The sequence below is a fragment of the Pelodiscus sinensis genome, chromosome Z, assembly GCF_052426305.1.
Source record: "Pelodiscus sinensis isolate ZL-2025 chromosome Z, ASM5242630v1, whole genome shotgun sequence".
NCBI lineage: Eukaryota > Metazoa > Chordata > Testudines > Trionychidae > Pelodiscus > Pelodiscus sinensis.
Window position 1 is genome coordinate 4,350,320 of NC_143085.1, and position 22,602 is coordinate 4,372,921.

At 51.3% G+C, this 22,602-nt stretch overlaps 1 protein-coding gene across 1 annotated transcript in view; it reads left to right on the forward strand.

The window, feature by feature from the left end:
* The first annotated feature begins 1,552 nt into the window (after window positions 1-1,552).
* Window positions 1,553-22,602, forward strand: part of LRRC75B (leucine rich repeat containing 75B) — a 29,004-nt gene continuing 7,954 nt past the window's right edge. The window contains exons 1-3 of the mRNA XM_075897983.2: window positions 1,553-2,178; window positions 10,407-10,535; window positions 18,322-18,434. Coding sequence (XP_075754098.1) covers window positions 1,894-2,178; window positions 10,407-10,535; window positions 18,322-18,434 — 527 coding nt within the window. The 5' untranslated portion in view covers window positions 1,553-1,893. The remainder of the gene's footprint in view (window positions 2,179-10,406; window positions 10,536-18,321; window positions 18,435-22,602) is intronic.

Below are 22,602 nucleotides of genomic sequence, written 5' to 3' on the forward strand. Positions count from 1 at the left end.
AATGAGCGAATCCCCAGCCTTGTAAATATATTTATGCACCTTCAATGTATTCATCCAGGCAGCACTGTGAGTCCAGATACCCCTGATCCGAACCTTTTGCACATTCTTATCTACTCTCACAGGGCCAAAGCCATGCCACAGAGGAGGAGGGTCCAGAACAGCTCCAGTACCTCTAGCAATGGAAGGATAGATGGAGGCTTTATCAGTGTTGGGATCAGAATTTTGCTAGCTACACAGCTATTCCTAGTGGGGTTCTAGCATCCTTTCCTCACCCAGTAAAGATGATTTTGCCAGAGAAGAAACTTAAGAGTGTGGGTGGGTGAGGATGTGGGGGTGGGGGTGTCTAAGGAAGAAAAAAATCTCTTCCCACACCCTGTCAAGGAAACATGCCAGAATCTTAGTCTCCATTGCAAACTATGGGTGACTAGGGTAGTCTGGATTTCTAAAATCGCTGTGACTGGCTCTAAGAGGGGAAGTGGTGGAAAACATTGCCCATGATGGTCAGGACTGGCTGCTTTTGGCAAGTCTATCCAAGGTCAGACACAGAAAAGAACCAGAAACTGGCTATTACCCTGCCACCAGCTCCTGAGTTTATTTTTTAACCTACAGGGTGGGTTCACCATTTTCAGAAGTGGCAGATGAGAGGCAGAGAAGGATTAAATAAAAGACACAGTCAGGAGATCAAAATACTGCACTCTAACATACCCCCCTCCCAGGGCTGTCCAGGAAGGTGTAACATCTGAGCTAAAGTTTCAGGTGGGTGCTTACAGAAAGGGCCTGATACTCTAGAATGGAAGACAGCCAGTTTTCAGGTATCTAAAAGGGTGTCACAAGGAGGAGGGAGAAAACTTGTTCATCTTGGCCTGTGAGGCTAGAACAAGAAGCAATGGGCTTAAACTGCAGCAAGGGAGGTTTAGGTTGGACATTAGGAAAAAGTTCCTAACTGTCAGGGTGGTCAAACACTGGAATAAATTGCCCAGGGAGGTTGTGGAATCCCCATCTCTGGAGATATTTAAGAGCAGGTTAGATAAATGTCTATCAGGGATGGTCTAGACAGTATTTGGTCTTGCCGTGAGGGCAGGGGACTGGACTTGATGACTCTCGAGGTCCCTTCCAGTCCTAGTGTTCTATGAGTCTGTGAAATCAGCCATCAGTCCCTTTTGGGCAACCAGGTGGCAGCAGCGGATGAAAAGAGTCTGGAATCGCAAGGCTGACGGTACCGCGCTTGAATGCACAAAAAGCCAGGCGCGGCGGCGCGGTTACTGCAGCCTCTAATTTACTCCACTCCAGGCGTGTATGGCGCTACCCACTCGCGGGGCTGGCAGACATAAACACGCGCCTGGGCAGGAGCCACTGAAGCAAGAGGCACCGTGGCCATTTCTTTCCCTTCCTTCCAAAAAAAATTGCAGCGGGGCGCAGCAGCACAGTGTGTGTGTGTGCGTGTGTATTCCTCTTGCAGAAATCTCACAGGACACGGGGACAGGAGGGAGGAGAAGGGAAGGGGGGGGGGCGATGGAGCCCAGACTCTGCTTTTCCAGAGGGATCTGGACCCGCACCCAACCGCTCCCGCCCTGGCTCCATCCTCGATTGGCTGCAGAAGACAGGCACGAACCCACCAGCGCCTCCTTCGACCAGCCCCCCGGCTACACCTCACTCGGGGAAGCACGTCTGTGTGGGTGCGGGGGGGGGGGGATCTGCTGGGGAGGGAGGGGGGATGTGCCCGCTAGGGCTCCCTTCTCCCACTCCCAGGGTGGGTCGGTTGCTTTTCCGCTTTGCAAACGGGCGTGACTGCGCTTCGGATGCTGCTTCTGCGGCGCTGACTTGGGCGCCCCCCAGCCTGCGCCCGGCGCCTGGTTCCAACCCGGCGCGGAGCCGGTGCCAGCCAGCCCGGCCATGGGCTCCCGGCTGAGCCGGCAAAGCAGCCCTGAGGAGGAGAGCGCCGCGGGGGAGGACGCGCGCCCCTGGGTAGCCAGGAAGGAGCCGCGCCGGAGGGCGGAGAGGAGCCGCGGGGACTTCCAGCTCGCCTCCCTCCTGAACTCCGAGAAGCTGTCCGGGGTGCTGAGGAAGAGCAGCCCGGCGCCCTACGTGCGGAGGGTGGGCTGGATCCGAGAGATCCAAGCGACCATCCGGGAGCACGAGCGGGAGCATGCGGTGCACGTTCTCCGATTGCTCAGAAAGGTAAAAGACGAAGCCGGGGGGAGGAAGAGTATGGGTGTGTGTGTGCGGTATCAGTTGTTGCAATAAATCCCCAAGCAAGGCAAAGAGAAGGGCAAGCCAAAGAGTAAAGCCCAGCTAAAGTGTGTGGGGGGGGGGGGGGGAGAAGTGCATGCATGCAAAATGCTGACCACATTGGCAAGGGGTGCAGAAATAAAACAATGCTGACTAGCAAGAAGGCAGTGCGAAAAAAAATGTGCATGCACAGAATGCGGAAAAGCGATACCCCGATGCAAAATGTTTAAACACGCGGACATACACGAAGCAGGGCAAACTAGGAAGGCAGGCAGAAAGTGCATGCAAAATTAAGCAGTAAAAAAAAAAAGAGCTGTGGGAAATGGATACAATTAATAGACCAATTTGGAACGTAAGCAAGGCCCTTTAAGAAGTGAGAGGAGGGGTGAAATGCATTGTGCTAATAAAGCAATATATCAGTGCAAGCAGGTGTAAACCCCCCCCCCCCACACACACACAAAGTGATGCTAAAACACAACAAAGCGCTTCCACCCCGACATGACAGCAGGGGAGGGGTTAATCTTGGGGAGGGCTGTTAGGAACTGGGCGTCACTGAGTCTGTGGCAAGACAATAGCCCTTGGTCCTGTCAGCGTGAGAGAAATTTGGGGAGGGGATTCCGATTTCCCCTCATTCTGAAATGAATTTGCACATGGTCCCTTTGGAGCAGAGTCCTTTCCTCCTTCCCCATTGCTGTGTTCCGCCCCAGATGTTCTCCCCGCAAAGCTGCAAGGCGGGGTCAGATTTGCCCCTTTCTGGGATGCTGGGGGCGCGGGGAGTGAATTTGTGCAGAGTCCTCCAGTGACTGCGCCCTGACTGGTCTGAGCTTAGTGCTGCGTTACCTAGCAGGGCATGGGGATGTTGGGTCATCAGTCCCACTATGGGTGTGGACTAGGAGAGAGGGAGGCAGCCTCTTTGTTCTAGTGGCCGGAAGGCTGGTTAGAGACATTGCCCTCTAAGGGGGGGGGGGTGCTGGGAGGAACCAGGGGAACCCAGAGAGCTAGCCATCTAGACCAGTGTTTCCTGATTTTATTTGGCCGTGGAACCCTTTTCAGCTTAAAATAATTTCAAGGAACCCCTAGGGTTCCCAGAGTAAAATTTGGCAAGCAAAAAAAAAAAAAAAAAAGCCCCGCCAGAATTGGTTGAGCAAAAAAACCTGCAAAATACTCTGTCTCTTTGAGAGGGGGTGAGGCAATGCCGCGTTCTCGCGGAACCCTTACTTTCACTTAGCAGAACCCTGGGGTTCCACGGAGCACCAATTGGGAAACACCGATCCAGACATTCATCTGTAATTGCTATAGCATCTAAGTCTCATTGGGTATGTCTACACTACCCCGCTAGTTCGAACTAGCGGGGTAGTGTAGACATACCCATTGTGTGGGAGGGGGAGAGCTTACCCAGACTCCTTAGGAAGAGGGCACTAGAGGGCATTACCTAGGGTCACAGCCAGGGCTGTGCTATAACGGGACTGTAGAGCCAAAAATCTGTGAGCAAAACTTCAGGCAAGGACCTTGCAAAGCTACCTACTAATCAAAGCCATTGTATACCAGAGATAAATAGCCCCCTTTCATAGATGAATCCTGCCTGTTGATTCTCTCAAAATGGGCTACCAAGGAGCCTGGATGCATTTTTTTTGGCCGAAATCCAAATATCTTGATCAAGATATAGTCAAGATCCAGACTCCAGAGATGATGATGATACAAATACAAAAGTTTTGGGGCCCATTGTAAAACATCTGGTGGTCTGTCTATGGACCTGAATACTGAATGTCTGAGGATAACCCAGTCAAGAAGGGAGAGGTAAGTGGGTTAGTGGATCGCAGGCAAACTTGTTCTTGTCTGTGTCCATTCAGGAGCTAAAAGGGAATATACAGACAACGCTGTGCTAAATTGATCCTAGGGACACAGCTATCTCCCTGCTGGAATAGGTCCATCAACTCAGGGGGTTTGCCACAGACGGGCATGTACCATTACTGGAACAGTCCATCCAGCAAAGGTACAGCCTCCTACCCCCATGCAGTTAAGTTTGTATTCTGTACCATAGCAGGACACTTCACTTTGGCCATGGTGGGCAGGCAGTTCTGAGGACTAAAAGTCCTTAACCATGTCTTATCCTAGCCGGTGTCAGCCTTGTTCATATCTAACCCTCATTTGAAACATTCAGCATAAGACTGAGTAGTTATACTTATTTAGTGTGTCAGCTCTCTGGGCAGGGGCCATCTGTCATATTCATGCAGTGTCTTGACTAATGTATCTAAAGTGGGCCTCTATGCATTACTACAGTATAGTAGCAATCATCCTGTAGCAGTGAGTTCCATAGATTCACAGGGCATTGTGTAAAGCAGTGGTCACGAACCAATAGATCTTGGAGCCTACTGCCCTGCTGCTCCTACCCTCTGCCTTAGAATTGCCCCCTGAGAGCTTCCTGCTTGTGTGCAGGGTGGGGAGGCACAAGAGGTGTACCCACTGGTGTACCCCATCTCCACAGAGTGAGCAGGGCGAGACCGTGCAGATGAGAAGGGTTGGGACAGAGCCTCAAAGAACGGATGGGAAAGGAGGTGGAACAAGGGTATTTGGGTGCAAGGTAGATCTTGGATTGACTTAAATTCAGAAAGTGCCCTTGTACTTACAAAGGTTGGAGATCCCTGGCGCAAAGAGTGGCTTTTATACAATTTTGTGTAAGGTCTTGATTCTACAAAATTAGTTCCTATGAGTAACCTTATTTGAAAGATTACTCACATGAGTAACAGCAAGTGAAGAGCAAGAATTTGCAGAATCGGGACCCATCATTGTCGCTTCTTAATTCCATTGTGTCCTCTTGCAGAAGAATTTCCTCTACTGCCCTACTCCCTTCACGTATAGGCTCAATACATTCGTCTTGGTGTTGGTATAAATCCAGCATTTCTGCCCCTTCACTTTAAATCATGTAGAATACATGTTCTACAGAAAGCCTGCAGTGGGGGAAGAGGCAATTCATGCTGACAGAGGTCTAAGAGGAGACATTATTTCAGGGAGGAGGGAGGAATCGTCTGTGACCTCCTTCCAAAATGCAGTGATGTGGACAAGAAGAGACTTTTGTAGGCTTTGCCAGAGGCTGAATTACAGTGTCATTTCCTGTGGAGCTCAGACTCCTACCCAAACAAACATTTAAACCCCTTTTGGATCTTAAAGTCTCCAGACGGTCATTAGATGGCAGCTAGGATGTTTAATGCTGAGCCATTGGGCCATCTGGAGAGTAAGGTCATTTTGAAACCTTTTGCACGTGGCCAGACAGCTTCTTTCTGGTCCAGCTACTCTGCTGCCAACAACTCCTGGTGAGAAGGAACATCCCTTTTTTCTTCCTCTCTACACAACAAAATCAGGAGTTGCTGAGTGGTGCAAAAAGCAGCAAGACATACTCTGGCAAATGTAGAGTGCAGCTGCATAGTAAAATAAATCAATAACCGGGTGGATTGATTTAAACCAAGGAGATTTAAATAATGGATTTAAAGCATGATGTCATTCACCAAAAAAAATAAAATATTTAAATCAAGTTACCAAAAAAGGTAAGACTGATTGTGCATACAGTGCCCTTAACTTTAGATTTGCAGAGGGGTAGCCTTGTTTGTCTGTAACTGGAAAAATTTACAAAACAATGAATGGTCCTGCAGCACCTTAAAGACTAACAAAACCTGTAGATGGTGTTATGAGCTTTCATGGGCACAACCCACTTCTTTAGATGACTGGAGTTTAAGGGGCCCGGGTTGACAAATAAATAGCAGAGAAAGGGGATGGGGGGAGAGAAGAAAAAGAAGGGAGGAGGGAAGGGGAAAGAAATTGTCAATTAGCGTGTCCATGCCAAATGAAGCTGTGCACTTGGATAGGAAAATGATGTTTGTTTGGATCTGTGTGAGTTTCCTTGTGTGGCTGATGGATTTCTACTCCATATGGCCAACGCAGTGCTTCATTTAGCATGGATGCTGTAATTGACAATTTCTTTCCCACCTTTTTTTCCCCTTCTCTCCCCGCATCCCCTCTTTGTGCTATTTATTTGAAAACTGAACCCTTTAAACTCCAGCCATCTGAAGAAGTGGGCTGTGCCCGTGAAAGCTCATAATGTCATCTGCATGTTTTGTTAGTCTCGTGCTACAGGACAGTTCGTTGTTTCTTAATTTTAATCTTAATTGGAGTGAGCCCCAGTTTACTCAACGGTATTTTTTTTTTTGAGAAAAGTATAGAATGAGGTTCTCTAAGAAAAGCTGAGTTATGATGAAGTAAAAGAGGAAATAGACTTAAGGCTTCACCATTACTGTTTGGCCATGATCCCGCAAAATAAGAGGCATATATTATGTCATATAACATTTAAAAAATTACACTCAGCAACTGGCAACTCAAAATTCCTCTTACTGCAGCTATCTGTTCTGTAGATTAGGATGACAGATTCTGAACCTAGTTAACTATTTAAACCAGCCACAAGGATGAGCGAGGCTAGCCAATTTTTTTTCTAGCAACATCCACCACAGCAAACAGCTTGGGAATTTACTTGTCAAATCACACTTAGACCTTGTCTATACTTTCCTGGGGATCAACACTCCAGAGATCAATCTTCCGGTGGTCGATTTAGCAAGTCCAGTAAGGACCCACTAAATTGATTGTTGGTGATGTCGCCATTATTCCAGTACTCCAGAGGGTCATGGGGAGTAAGGGAAGTCGACGGGCTAGTTTCTCACATGGACCTCCCATAGTGGGGCTGCCACAGACATTCAGTTTAAGGTACGTCAGCTCCAGCTGCACTATTCTCATATTTGGAGTTGTGAACCTTAAGTCGAATTTCTCCCCCAGTGCAGACCTGGCTTTAGAGAGAGTCTTGAAGAATGATGCATTGCAAAATGAATGATTTAAGTTACTAAACAGTTTATCCACTCGGCCATATCCACGTCATTTTCTTCCAATAAGCAGTTTTCCTTCATTCTTGCAACTAGGCTCTGCGACTTCTTGTTGCATTGCTTACAGTTGAAACCATTTCTTTTTTTTACCCAGGGAACAACTTTCTTCAAAATATTCCCAGATGGGGTTTCTTTTATGCCCAGAAGTCAGGCCAGTTTTTCTGTGGCAGAAGCGTGGGGGGATGTAGGAAGCTGTGTGTGTGCTGGATGTCTTTCCTTTTTCTTTCCAGTCCATGCCACTGTTCCTTGCTGTGCTGCCTCCGTCCCTTCCTATGTACTGTCTCTTTGTCTTAAGACAATGTCTTAACTAACTCCTCTGCCGGGCTTGGCCCAGGGCCATCGCTCCATAAGCACACAACAAAACCAGTCCTGTCCAGCCTGTGTGTGTCTTTGCACATGCTACATTACTCAGCTGAGAAACAGAAATTGGAAGCCCAGAACTTTCGAGAAGCAAGAGCTGGTATTTAGGGTGGGCAGACTGGAGCCAGTTAGTGCATTTTTCATCAGGCTGTAGGTGTAGCACGTGTGTGGTGAGATTTAGTTGTCACTGTTATTTTGAAAGGAGAAATTTAGTAATGTATTGATGATTTTAAAAAAAGAAAAAGAAAATCAAATTTCAATTAAAAATCTACTTTAAATAAAAAATCTGATTTTTAATTTTTTTTAAAGCATCATTGCCTTATATCCACCCTGATCAATTCTAATATTTGGAGGCGGGGTGGAGCAGATGTGCTAAGGAAACAGGCCCTTGTTTGTGAAATACAGTGTTGGCAGCTTTATCCAGCTCAGCCACATGCCCCCAGCCTCCCCATTTCTGCAGTTCATCTGAGAAAAGCCAGTATGTGTGAAGTGGGTGGAGGGTGAGCAGTGCTTTCACTGGCTCTGTTCCACTACCAGGACGTAGTCCAAGCGGGGCTTTGAGGGTCACCACTGAGACAGCACCATCAGCTGCAGCTGCTGTTTTCAAAACCAGGAGCCAGAGGCTCTGGGGGTACCAGAGGGCCTGGCAGGTGTCACACACATTAGGGGAGCTGCACCCGCTGAGGACCGGGCCCGCTGGAATTAACAGAACTCTCAAAAATATCAAAACCATCAGTCTGTGCTGTTGGCTAATTGCAAATCAAACCCGTTAAAACAATATGAGGGGGAAGGGGAATTGTTCCTGTGCTGAGAACATGCAGACTATCAATCTGAAGTCAGTATTCATAGCCGTGTCATTTACAAGCCCGTCACCTAAGGGATTTATAATGGGAATGCAGAATCTTCTTTAACTGGACTGCTGCTGCTGCTGCTGCTGCTGCTCAGAGGGTTTAGTTACAGCGGCAGTATTTCCAGCCATGCCCCCCTGCCCTCGGCGGTCCCCATAGCTTTCTTCACCTTTGTGCTTCACGCTATATTTAGGAGGGTGAGTAAAGGACTAAAGAGCTTGTGCCAACTTCCCTCAAGTCAGGGGTCTCCAACCTTTTTAAGCACGAGATCACTTTTTGAATTTAAATGCAATCCAGGATCCACCTCACACCCAAATACCTTTGCCCCGCCTCTTTTGTGCCCTTCTCCAAGGCCCTGCCCCTTCTCACTCCATCCTCCCTCCCTTCCTCCTTCCTGCCTCCCTTTTTCCAGTCAGGGGCAGATGTTTGGGGCACAGGCTCTGGGGTCTTGGGCTAAGGGATTTGGAGTGTGAAAGGGGCGCTGAGCTGAGCCTGAGACAGGGAGCTGGGGTGTAGGAGGGGGTTCAGGTGACAAGCTCTGTAAGGGAGTTTGGGGGCTCAGGGCTTGGGGTGCAGGAAGAGGTTCATGACTGGAGGAGGGTTTGGGGATGTTTCTAGCTGGACACTGCTTGCCACAGGTGGATTTTGGGTGGCGGTGCAGTGGGGCTAAGGCAGGCTCACCCCTACTCTGGCCTTGCACCACTCCCAAAAGCAGCCAGCAAACTCCATCCCTCTGCTATGCCACCTCTGCCCCCTGTTCTGTGGAGATATAATACAGTTCCCTGTCCTCTCTCTTCCCTGCTCTGCACAGCAAGCAGGAGGCTCCTGTGGGGAGCGGGGGCAGAGGTGGGGGGCAGGCCCAAGGCAAAGGGCAGGAGTAGCATGGCAATGCTGAGGGGGCAGCTGAAGTGCCATGCCTCTTTCGCCCCGCGCTGAATTAAGCACAGACGGGGCAGAGTGATGAGGACATATGGGCCACCCATTTGCTTCCTCATGTCTCCTGGCAGCCGTACAGACTGGAGAGAGGACTTGTTTATTCCCTCCTCTGAATCCTCCCTGTCGACTGAACCAAGTCCCAGCCTAGTCCCCCCACCCCGAGAACTTCTCTCATTCTTCCCCCTCCCCTTTCAGCTGCCTTCATCCTCCTCAGAGCCGGTGTCTCGCTTTCCTTGCCAGGTTTCCTGTCTCCTCAGTTTCTCACCTTCCTGCTATCTCTGTTTACCGTTGCCACATCAGAGTTTCCCTCAGTTCCCACTTGGACATCTGCCTTCCTTTTTAGCACAGCAAAGATGTGCCAGGGCAGAGGGAGCAGCAAAGCCTGGTTCAAGTGATCCGTCCCATCACCCCCATCATCCCCACCCTCTCTCCCCGGCTCCCCCGATGTTCCTGGTCTGCCCTGACTCCACAGGGGAGCTCTAGGGACCGCGTTCCCGATGGGGGCTCGTGCCAAGGATGCTGAGACGAGGGAAGCAGGCAGCTGCTGAGACGAGGGAAGCAGGCAGCTGCTTCCCTGCTGATCCTGTGAGAGCCCTGGAGGACAAGCTACAAATAGATTCCTCAAACTGCCACCACTTAGGGCCTTCCTCTCCCGCCTGTGACTCAAAAGTGACGGCTGCGGGTGAGCAAGTTGTTGGGTCCCTCCGTGCTGCTTGTCCTGCACTGTTCCAGCCGTGACTCTTGCTGAGTCAGAGCAGGGCTGGCGCTGCTGGGAGCGTGCAGATAGGTTTGGACTGTCAGGTCTTTCCTCGGTTAGAGTGAAACTTGTTGAGGCCTCCCCTCAAGCAGCAGACAATCTCCAGTCTTACTCAGTCCAACCCAGCTGTGGCCAGCGACTCGGCCGCCTCCATCCCGATGCTTACAGGCACTCCTGCAGTGGGAGTGCTTTATCCAACCCCCTCGTGGAGGGGTACTCACCTCCCTTATGCCATCTGTTTTGCTTGGGCCCTTGCGGGGTTGCTTCGTGGCTTTCACGCTGCACTTTAAAAAAGTGTCACAACTCTCTGTTCTTCAGGAGCCCCTGCGTTTCACTGCCTGTGTTCTCTCCTAGGACCTGGGGCTGGAAGGGACGTTCCTCAGCGAAGTGCTCTACAAGAACGCTACTTTCCTCAACTTGGTGGACCCCATCTCCCACGACCTGCTGATGAGCCTCGCTAGAGACCTGCAGTGCCCCAAAAAGGTGACGTCTGCTCATACAGTGGTGCCCTTGGGAGAAACAGCTGACCCAGGAATGAGCTTATTGAGTTGGCCGGTGCCACTCTATTCTCTGTTGCGTTTGAACCGAGGAGCTGTAGTTTTTGGAGTGTGTGTTCTCCTCCATGCCATGTAGATGTGCGCGCACCGTGTCCATGGATCATCAGAAGGCTTTCCTTCGGCTGTACTCACTGGGTGGGCTATCCCTCCACCCAAGTTCCCTGTAAGCTGGATGCCTGTGCAGCCACTCAAGAGATTCTAATGCTGATTAGCAGAGCGCCCCCAGCTGGGTTTGTGTTTCTCCCTGGTGGTGCACATCAGCACGTGACTTAGTGCACATAAAAATTTATTCCACACCTGGGTGGAAGAAATCCACCCAAAGATGGAAAAGATAAGCGGGAGCATTTCTCTCCATCCCCTCAGTTCCATCTTGCCACCCATGATGGTTCTTGGCACACTCCAGTCCTTGCCTCTGCAAGTGCCTTCTTACCAAACCCTGGATGCTTTGGCCTTGTATTTAGAGTCTGCCTAGTGTATATCATCATGGATCACAGCCTGCATCAGGACCTATTATGACCTCACTAAAGTGCTGGCTAGTAATCCTTGCCCCTCCACTTGCGCCCAGGCCTCTTCAGCAGCCTTTTTAGTGCGGGTACCCATCCTCAATATCGGCAGGGCAACTCATCTCCAGCAGAGCAGTGTTGCAGTCTATTTCCAGTGAGCCTCTGAGCCCACCTGCTTTAGCGTGGGTTTGGGATTCAGTTAAATGGAACGGGTGCGAGCAAGCACTGGAAGAAGAAAAAAACGTTGCCTGCCTTTTGTAACGGTTGCTCTTTGGGATGTGTTGCTCGTGTCCATTCCAAATCCCACCTACCTTCATCAGTGTCCCGGCAAGAAGGAATTGAGGGGGTAGAGGGCCAGCAGGGGTATATATTCACCAATATACCAACGCCACTCCCGGAGGTTCCCTGGCTGGCCCAACAGGTACCGTGATGGAGAAATCTGACAATTGTGCACGCGGCGCATGCACGCACCTACATGGGATGAACATGAGCAACACATCTTGAAGAACCACAGTCATGAAAGAGAGGTGACCATTTTTTTTCTCTAGAATGAGCCAACCTAATCCCATGGGAGTGACATCTATAGGGTGTGTCTAGACTACAGGGTTTTGTTGACAAAAGTGGACTTTTGTCGACAAAACTAAACCTGCGTCTACACTGCCGCTGAGCTCTGTCGACAGAAGGCGTTATTGCATCTACACTGTCCTTTGCGCCTACACTGTCATGTCGACAGAGCGGCTTGCTTTGTCGACAAAACCGGATGTAGTCTAGACGCTCTTTGTCGACAGAAGCCTTGTCGACAATATCTGTTGACAAAACTTCTGTCAACAAAAGCCTGTAGTCTAGACGTACCCATAGAGTCTGCGTGTTAAGTGTTCAGTGCAAGGAAGTCAGGAAATTCCCTCCCAACACAATAGTAAACTGAGTTGCAATGCACGTTTGTGTACAAGAGGGTTAAAAGTGCAGGTGTCTCTAGGGCAATCTGTCCCGTGTTTGCAAGCCCAGCTTTCATCACACAAACCCACTACGTGCATTCACAGGTGTTGTCTGGCCATACAAAGAAGTGGCACCAATGTAAAACGGGTATAAGGGGTGGAGGATCAAGGCCCCTGACTTGGCTGTCTATCCTGCCATGGCGTTGACATCAGCGGTATACTGTGGGTTTCCCTATTTCAGAAAGAAGGGGGAGGGGAGGAATAGTCAAATGACCACCCATCGGACTGAACCGCGTATTGGGTGGTGAGGTGTGAGATGCAAATGTGTGGAGCTCCAGCTATAGCCCCACCCATCCCCCAAATATCCCTGGGGCTCTGCATCAGCTGTGGGCAGGTGTTTCTGTGCATGCATGCATTCGGGCAGACACTGGGATGCATGCAGGTACGTCTGGAGAGATACCCGGCGAGCCCTCTGCGCGCACAACTCCCAATCCAGTCAACCAGCTTTTCCTTGCAGGAATGAGCTTGTGGGACCCCAAGAGCTCAGGGCCACTTAACCCAGGGCTCAGAATCCACATAGGGGAGTAGATTTTCAAATGAGGTCAGCTCCCATTTGGGTGCCCATAAGAGCCCGATTTTTCAAGATGTGCTTCGCCCCCCCAGCTGCTCCCATTAGTCCCATGGGGACAGATCTTCAGTCAAGCCCAGTGCTCGCTAGGGAGAGCCCTTCTGAAAACTCCCCAAGTAAAGGAGCTGAGCTGCTTTAAAAATGTGACCGGGGGGCCTGTTCCTGCAGGGTGGGGAGCTGCCCCCTCTGTTGCCCTGCGTGGGAGTGGAGGGCAGAAAGGCCCATGCTGGGTGCATGTGGGATGCTGCGTCAGCCCCGTTGCAGAGCCTGCATGGCAGACCTTTGCTGCAGGAAGGGTGGGCAGAGGGGGGAGTTCTTCCTACCATCCCACATGGGACAGCTCAGGTATCCAAGCCCCAAAACGGCACCTGCATCATTTCCTGAGAGCAGCAGAGTGTCAGTGTGACAGGGAGTGCCTAGGGCTCCTTGGATCAGGACGGGTTGGCTGTGGTCAACGTGCCCTCTAATTTTTTTCCATCCATGTGCAGAATAAATTTTTTATGAGCAGCCAGGTATGTGTGGAGGTGCACCACCAATAGAAACTCATGCTGCTGGCTGTGCGAGGCTGTGGGTGCTCTGCTAGTCAGCAGGACAGCACTTGAATTTCTCCTGGGCGGCCGCCCAAGCGCTCAGCTGACAGGGAACATGGGCTGCCATAGGCCATTAGCTCAGAGAAACAACCTTCCACCCCACCCTGACCCCCACGCAGCTGGCTTGCCAGCAGGCAAATGGCAGCAGGGGGAAACTTTAAACCACCACCTCCACACTGAAAAGCAGCATGAAAAATGTCCTCTCAGAGGGTTATTTCTTTCCGCAGGTTATAAGCATCTCAAAATAAAGGTTTGCAATGGAAGTGCTTTGCAACTGCAACTCTCGTGGCCTCTGGGCTTACGAGTTCTTTCACGCTGACTGCTTCTTTGACCTCAGGAAGTGCGGTGCCTTCCAGGGGAGGTGATGATAAATGGTGCTACCTTCTGCTGGGTGAGCAGACAGAGCGCACTCTGCCTATAAACACCCCTCTGGGCGGGTACACATTCTGAGCACCTCAATTGCCCTTGAAGTCAATAGGAGCGAAGTGAAGGAGTAGATCAGGCTCAGCACCTCGCAGTATCAGCCCTGCAGGGATGTAAAGGGGTAAATAGTGGAGACCAGTCACCCTCCCTTGCTTCGTTCTGTTCGCCAGACGGATACCTGGCAGCACCAAGCTCTGGATCCTAAACAGGGACTGTGCACAATTTCCCATCCAGCCATTAAAATCAGAGCAGGTTTCTAGTTACAGGGCAGCAGGTTTCTAGTTAAGGAACGGGCGGCAGGGCTCAGCTGTAGGAATGCCTGCAGCCGACTGTGCTAGGCTGTAAAATGAAAGCAGCTGAACACAAAGCCCTACGGCATTCGGAGAACATGTCACATTGTATATAACTGCGCAGACCCCACTCCCAGCTCTGCGCCCCGCCGTGGGCTGCAGAGAGACAGGCAGGGGCCCCCCCGAACCACAGGGATCCTGCCAGTCTGCGTGGGATTCCATGCGGCAGGCTGCAGCAGAGCAGGTGTGCACAAGTCCCTGCCAGCTGTTTGCGGTAAGCGGCACTGTAAGCGAGAGCGGAAAGCCACGTGCTGGCATTATGCATGCCCCATGTCCCCAGGGAGCTGGGATGCTTCAGCTCCTTCCTTGTAAAGATACGGTGCCCAGAAGCATGGCATTTCAATCATTTGCCCTAAAGAATGAAATTAGCATCATTTCTCTCAGCTTTCCTGGACGGCTCCCACTTCCACATGTTGTGTTGCAGTCGCACAGGTACGGGCTGGATAGCCGTGAAGGTTTTTAAAATTAGACGGGGACACTGGGGAATCCTCACTGGATGAAATTGTCTTAGCCTGACCTTCCCATAGTGCTCACAGGCTACGTCCCCACAGCAGCGCTATTTCGGGATTCCAGAGCTATCCCGTGTCTTCACAAAAAGCCCGCTATTTGGAAATATAACGGGCTCACTATTCTGACATCCCTTGCAAACTTCGTTCCATGAGGGGTAAGGGAAGTGTCAGAATAGCGGGTTATTTAGAAATCTCCAAAATAAGCTCTTTCGAAATAACATTGAAACAAGATACGCTGTTTGCAGAGCTCAAATTGCCTATCTTGTTTTGACCTATGGTGCAGCGTAGACTCCCCCACGTAGCTTTTAGCTCTGCCTCTCTCGTAGTCGCCCTGCAGTGTGCACGAAGGAGAACTTGTGCAACCAAACTCGGCTATTTTGGTGCCGTCCAATGGGAAGCGCCGTAGGGAACGGCATGAGACTACGGACCCTTGGGAGCTCCCCCTGTCTCTTTCCAGTAACCCAGAGCAGACGTCATGGCAGGAATGGAGGGAGAACAGATATTAAGTCCCAGCCTCTCGGAGTGGGAGGGGATGGGGCGGGAGTGCCGGTGGCTGGAACTGCAATATCTGAAGGACAGAAGTTAAATCACAATAATACCGTAAAATCTCAAGTATAATACACACTTTTTTTCCGGGTTATTTAGTGTCGAAGTCGGGGTGCACATTATACATAGGAGCTATATTTTAAAGTTTTATTTTGGCAGAAGCCAACGAACCTGCAAGTAGCCTCAGGCCGGGGAACTCCCCCTCTCCTCCGCACAGAAACTTTCCCGCTGCAACGTACAGCCCCACCAGGCTCCCAGACAAGGCAAGGAGCCAGCGGTGCCAGCACACTGCAGCACCCTGGCTTGCAGCCTGCCCGGTGCTCCTTCTGGCTGTGGCCAGGGGTCCCCACGGGAGGTGCGAGTTCGGCACGGCGCGTGGGCAGCTGTCCGGAGGGGTGAGGGACAGGTTTCAAACTCCGCCACTGGCTCCCCGGGCTGCGCGCACGTTTCCCGGGCGAGGCTGCAGGTAGGAGCGGCATGTCCCTCCCTCCCGCTCTCCTGCAGCCTGGGGCTGCCTCCGGGAAGTGGGCAAGGCTGGGATTGGTGCTGGCGGGTCGGCTCCTGGCCTTTTTAAAGAAAAATGTCTGAGGTAAGCTCGATGTACAGTGGGGAGAGCCTTATAGATAGGAGTTCAGTTTTTTTCATTATGCTAAGGTTCAAAAGTCAGGGTGCGCATTATACATCGGTGCGCATTATACTCGTGATTTTACGGTAATCTGATTTAGGGCTTGGGAAATGTTCTGTCCTGACTGCATAAAGCAATGGCAGTCACCCGGGAACTTCTTGTATCAAGGCTAAGTGGTGCCGCCTGCCTATATTCAAGCAACATGTCCAACATTGGTCTTGGTCATTACAATGACCATTCATGAAGAGGGCGGCAAAAGGATGAAGGAAGCTCCCCAGGCCCCGTGGGCGTGCACATGCCCTCCCCTGCCATTGCCTGGATAGAGAGAAATCGTGTCATCCATTCCCTGTGTTACGCACCGTGCAAATTCCTCTGGCCAGCAGTTCCGTGCAGCACAGGGCCAGGATAATCTCACAGGGTGTGTCTAAACTACATGGCTCCATCCATCCACGAGGAGTAACGGTAGTTCGGAACAGGAAGCCTAGTCCGAACTACCTAGTCCGTGCCGCGTGTAACCGCGGGCACGGAGTCCGCACTAACGGACGTTTAAAAATGGCGGCACCCGGCAAGATGCAAATGAAGCCCAGGAAATTCAAATCTCGGGCTTCATTTGCAACTCCAGTTGCCTACATTAACCACCCTAGTTCGAACCTGGGTGGTAGTGTAGACATACCCTGAATGAGAAACATCCAAATGCCTTCATTTGGGCTTTACAGTATAATTACCATTGAGTTCCATTCCCGTTATCCAATGCTCAAAGAAATCCCTCCCCATGGAGCATTTAATCTTTGGCAGGAGTTCCCCATATATTTCATTCAGAAAAACCCTTGCTAAGAGCCTTCCCACATGCTGCTCAGAATGGGCTTAATGCAGGGGTGGGAAACCTAAGGCCCGGGAGCTGCATGGGGCCTGGATGGTCTCCTGAGCCACACTGCTCCCCCGCTACCCTGCATTGGGTAGCCTGCCTCCCTCCAGGGGACTGGAGCACACAAAATCTTCTAGCCTGGAACTTCTAGGTGCTGATGTACAAGGAGAATGTGGGGAGTGTCTTTCTGCTTCGGCGGGGAGGGGCACTTCAGTGAGGGCTTTTTTTGTTTCGTTTCGTTTCGATTTTTTTTTTTTTTTTTTGCTTCTCATTTGTATGGTCCCCGACTGATTTTTCTGTGGGTCAGCGGCCCCCCAACCCAAAAAAGATTCCCCACCCTTAGCTTAGTGTGAGACTATCTGCTCTAGGGCAGCTTCTCATACAAAAGAAAAAAAATAGAAGTTCACAAAGTTATTCTTTTAAACTGTGTCCCTGGGGGGAAGTCTGCTAATGCCCTTTCCCACTCCTGCCCCAAAATAGATTCCCTGGAACAGGTCAGGAACATCATTTTCTTTGAAAATGTTCGTGTTTTCATAGAGAATCCAAACACAAAAATTGTGGGGCTTTTGGGTAACCAAAACCTGAAACAATAGGTTCCCATTTTCAGAAACAGAAAATCCAACAGTTTTCATTTTTCTGTTGTCAAAAAATGGAATGTTTTCTGGCAAAGCTAAATGAGAGAAAATGGAACTTCTCCGGTAAAACTTACCATTTGCAAGAGAGAAAAAATCCCTACCTCCCCCCCCCCCCCACACCTGACATCTCTCCATTGCTTTTCTCTGCCATGGAAACACACTGTTGGATGTATCCTGATGACTGTAAAGAGGTACATTCCCACGCCGCATTCAGTCACATCACGGTTCTGACCACTTTCTCACGGTGTGGCGGAGTGTTTGTTGCCCTGACGTGGGCAGACCATAAGCTGAGGCAGGGTTCAGTAAATGGAGGTATAGTCTGCACCTTTGTCATTTTAACCATGTAGGGCAGGAAACCAGCATATACTGGTTTTCCATTTTGAGTAAAGTGGGATGAGTGGCGTGTTAAAGAGGGAGACGCTTGGAGGGCTACCATGAACCACTGGAGTAAGAAAAGGTTTAGTGACTGCTAGTAAGTCTTTAGCCCGAACTCTGTGTGTGCGTGTGTGCTTGCATGTGTTCGAATGCGGTGGTAAAAGTGGGTGGGACAGGATGAAACTGGCCTGCAAGCGCCGTTCTGTTCCACGTCACCTAACCTTTGGGGTATGGCAGATGCAGCTATTCTGCATGGATGGCAAAAGGGACTAGAAGGCTTCCTGTGTAGAACTGTGATTCGGGTGCCAGGTATGCCTCCCACTCCGAAGAGGACAAACTCCAACTACCCTCCCCCCCACCGCCCAGAGCACACCAGGGGCCGGTGGGGAAAGTGTGTGGTTGGGTAGGAGGGATTTTCCCTTTTCTCAGCCTGACTCTCAGCTCTGGCAGCCCCGCACTAGAGCTCTTTCCCCTTCCACTCTCCTGTTTCCCGCTCCCTGTCACCTTGCCCATTACTTCATCTCCTGTTGCCCCAGACCTCTGCCCCATCTTTGCCTTTCCCCCTTTCTCTTGTTCCTTTCGCTTTCTCTCTCAGCCCCGTGCCTCTCCTACCCTTCCCCCATCCCATCTGTCCTCTCTGACACACTCTGCAGTGTCACGTTCTCCCCACAACCCTGGCACGTGCCCGAGTCGTGCGGCCGGGGGCTGACGTGTCCTTTTATTTCCAGGAATACGACCCCTGGAAGTCCGCAGACAGGATCTGCAGGCAGCTGATTTACCACCTGAGCCCTCACTCCACATGGCATAGGCATGGCATGCCCCGCAGGAAGTCCCAGGCATGGTGAGCGACCCGGCTGGGAAGGGAAGGAAAGGGGAGGGAAGGGGAGGCAAGGAGAGAGCTGGGAAAAGATCCCCCCCCCCCCGTTCTCTTGTGGTTGTGGGTTAGCTCCGCCTTGCCTGCGCCCTCAAGAGCCACGAGAAAGACCACAGTCAAAAAGCACCTGGGTGGCAACCAAATGCCTCCTTGGCATTTGATCTCTTAAAGGTTCTTCAGCTAAATTGTTCATGGCGAATTTATGGCAACCCCGCAGGCTTCGTTTGTTATTTCTTTATGGCTCCTAGGTCTTAAAAGCTCCCCAAGCCATCCATGGAGAATTCTATCCAATAACTCAAAGCCCTAGGACTGTCACATGGCATGAATTGGGTATTGGTAGAAGGCCAGAGGGGGCCTTGGTTACCGCAGCTTTACCCTTTTGCAACTCCATTCATTTCAGGGGAGTGACTTCCGACAGATGCAGTCTGCCGAGGGGTAACGAGAGCACCCTGTAGGGAGTGCCTCGAAGGAGGGGAGGGCACTTGGATTTCTAAAAACAAAAGGAGTCCTGTGGCACCTTGGCCTAGGTCAACACTTACAGTACACTATCCAGCTACAGAACTGCATAGCGGCATTCGGCATCCACACTGCAGGGGGCTGACAAGAGCACACGCTCCTGTCGGCTTCCCTTACTCCTTGCAGATCGAGGTGGGTTTGACACGATTTGTTCTTGGCAAATCTATGCTGCTACTTATCACCTTATCTTCCAGAGGTTTGCAAATGGAGTCCCAGTTTATAGCAAACATTCTTATAGCTAGTCCCTACACTGATGTCTTTGCCCTATTAAATTTCATCCCATTTCTCAGAGTAGGTTAAAAAACACTTATCAGGGATGGTCCAGATGGTGCTGGGTCCTGCCGTGCGGCAGGAGACTGGACTTGATGACCTCACAAAGCTCCTTCTAGTTCTAGTGTTCTGTGTCTCTTACTTTTCCCCCTTTGACTCAACTTCTCTTTGAATCTCCCCCTTGATCTACAGGGCTCCTCTCAGATCTCAGATTTCAGATAAGAACAGGCCCTTTTAATGTGCCCAGCCTTTCCGCCTCTAAAACCTCTGGAACACCTTACTCCCGGTCCATGGCTTTCCAGACATCTGGGCCCCACACCCTAACACCAGAACCTTCTCTTGCATGGCTCGCCGTGCCTTCTGCACCCCGTCCTGCAGAGGAAATATTTGAATCCATCGCTGCTGGTCAGACAACAAATGGCTCTCTCCATTCTCTGCATCTGACATCCGCCCTCCTCCGCCCCCAACTTCAGTTTCTCTCCTTGACAGGAGGGGCCTGCAGGTTCCTACAAGCTACGCCGGTTGTAAACAGGAGGGGTGCCTTCTGTGTACCCCCTCGTGGCGTAGAGTCACATGAGCAGTAGCCTGCCCCAGTTTCCCCTCTTAGACTGCTCAAATAAACCCACTTCCAGTGTCTCTTGATCCAGACACACCCCTGCTTGGGGACTGGGCTTACGAACTGCAAATAAACTGTGACTAACACCCCAAACCAGGGTCCTTCCACACAACCCTGGGTTTAAATTCCTCCTCTCCTGCTCGGTCAGGGTCTCTCACCGGGCTCCCTGCCTGGAGAGCTTTCTTTGCTCTCTATAGCAGGGGTGGGCAAAGGGGCCTCCGCGGCCTGCCAGGAGCACGTGTCGCTTTCAAGCACTGGATGCAGCTCGCAGCGGGGGGGAGAGCGGAGGAGGCTAAGCGCGCTCCTCCCCCCCAGGCCCTAGTTGGTCTAGGGGCAGGGAAGTCTTGGGGGAACATGGGTGGGGACAAAGGCACTCCCTCACCCGCAGACCAGTCATTGTCTGGGGGTGGTGAACCCAGAAATATCTTGGCCCCGCCCCTTCTGCTTAACACCCCCCCTCTTCCGCGCAATGCCCCGCCCCTTCCTGTGTGACCCGGGGCCACTTCAAAAATTTTCAAAGTGGCCCCTGGCAAAAAATTATTGCCCACCCCTGCCATATTGACTCTGCCACAGCTTCCTCAGTTTCCCCCTTTCACTGCAATGCCCTGCTCTTCCCTATACCGCTCTTACCTGGTCCAGATGGGTCTCATGCTGTGATCGGGGCTGGCTTAGCTCCAAGATCTCCAGCCCCTGGGCCAAGCCAAGTCCTGACGGACTGTCACACAGGGATCTTTTGCTTCAGGTGTTTAAGCAGGCATGGAAGCTGGAGAGAAACCAGCTCCCATGGAGCTGGGGTCCAATGTCACGGCAGTGAAAGAAGCTGCCAGGAGCAGGAGGCTAAGAAATACCCGCACCCAACCTTGGGCCTGTCTCCCCACCGCCTGGCCCTTTCCAGCTGTGCAGAGTGTGTATAAAACCCACACTACTGCTCTGCTCCCTCCCGCATTCTGCCCATACGTGTTTTCAACCCCTCTGCCCACCCCGCACTGCAGAACCGGCCCCTCTGCAGCGCATTCCTGGAGCCCTTCCTGCCATGCGACTGCGTGGAACAAAACGGGGAGAAGTGTCAGCTTCTGTTTAATGAAGTTCAAAGGCAGATCCCAGGGCAGCTGGGAAATATCAGAGCAGGGTCGCCGCGTTCAGGGATGAGCTCTCCTCCTGCCTGCTCCATCTCCTGCCCAGTTTGGCAGCTGGTTGTCATGGAGCAGAGGCAGAAACACACTCCCTTCCTCCCTCCCCCAGTTCTCATCTGAAATGCTATTTCCGCTTTCTGGCAGTATGTCAGCTGGGTCCGGAAGATAATTAACAAGCCCTGCCATGGTGCGAACTGGGAGCATCTGCCAGGTAGCAATTAAGTTTGGGCTGTTATGGAAATGTAGTTATGTGGAGGCGACGCAGAGGCGGTTGCTGCATTCCAAGGGGGTCCATGCACCAGCCTTTCATCTCCTGCAGAAACCCAGCAGGTTAGAATGTAACCAGGTGCAGTCCCCATCCTCAAAGATGGTGCCAACGTGCCCAGCAAATCACGCACTGAAGGCAACAGGGTGGGGGGCGGGGAGGAAAACTCTTTTCTAACCCATTCCTACTGGGACACACTTCAGCAGAGCGAGAGTGGAAGAGTTTAACCCTCTTAGGTATGGATCAGGCTTCTATCTCCTAGGGACAGTAGGAGGTTACCTAGGCTAGAAAGCACGCTCTTGTAAAACCCAGTGACATAGTGGCTGTGTCTACATTGGCATCCCTTTCCGGAAAAGGGATGCTAATGAGACACATCGCAATTGCAAATCCGCGGGGGACTTAAATATCCCCCGCGGCCTTTGCATTTACATGGCTGCCGCTTTTTTCCGGCTTGGGGATAAGCCGGAGAAAAGCGCCAGTCTAGACAGGATCTTGCGGAAAATAAGCCCTTTTTCCGGAGGATCTCTTATTCCTACTTTCAAGTAGGAATAAGAGATCCTCCAGAAAAGGGCTTATTTTCCGGAGAATCATGTCTAGACTGGCGCTTTTCTCCAGCTTATCCCCAAGCCGGAAAAAAAGCAGCAGCCATGTAAATGCAAAGGCCGCGGGGGATATTTAAGTCCCCCGCGGATTTGCAATTGAGATGTGTCTCATTAGCATCCCTTTTCCGGAAAGGGATGCCAATGTAGACACAGCCACTATGTTCCTAAAGTGCCTCTCTCAACCAAGCTCTGTTGGAGCTTTCAGGCTGGACTTCCACTTCATTAAAGACCAATCCCTGATTCCAGTGCATTCAGAGGCCAAGCTCCTATTGACTCCCAATATTGTGGAGTCAAACTTGAACAAGAAAGCATACTCAGCTGTTCAGACATGGGCTGTAGCCTTGACAAGGGCCCTGCCTAATTCACAGACCATGAAATCTGGTCTGCCCCATGAAATCTGGCCTTTGGGGTGTTTTTGCCCTTTACTGTATGGGATTTCACAGGGGAAGACCAGCGTGTCTCAAATTAGGGGTCCTGACCCAAAATGGAGTCGCAGGGGGTCACAAGGTTATTGGGGGGGGGTTGTATTGCCACCCTTATTTCTGGTGTTGCCTTGGGAGTTGAGCAGCCAGAATGCAGAGGGTGTTGGCTGAGTGCCCAGCTCAGAAAGCAGCGCCCTGCCAGCAGCGGTGCAGAAGCAAGCATGGCAATACCATGCCATGCCACACTTACTTCTGTGCTGCTGCCTGCAAAGCTGAGTGGCCAAAGTGTGGTGGCTGCTGATGGAAGGCAG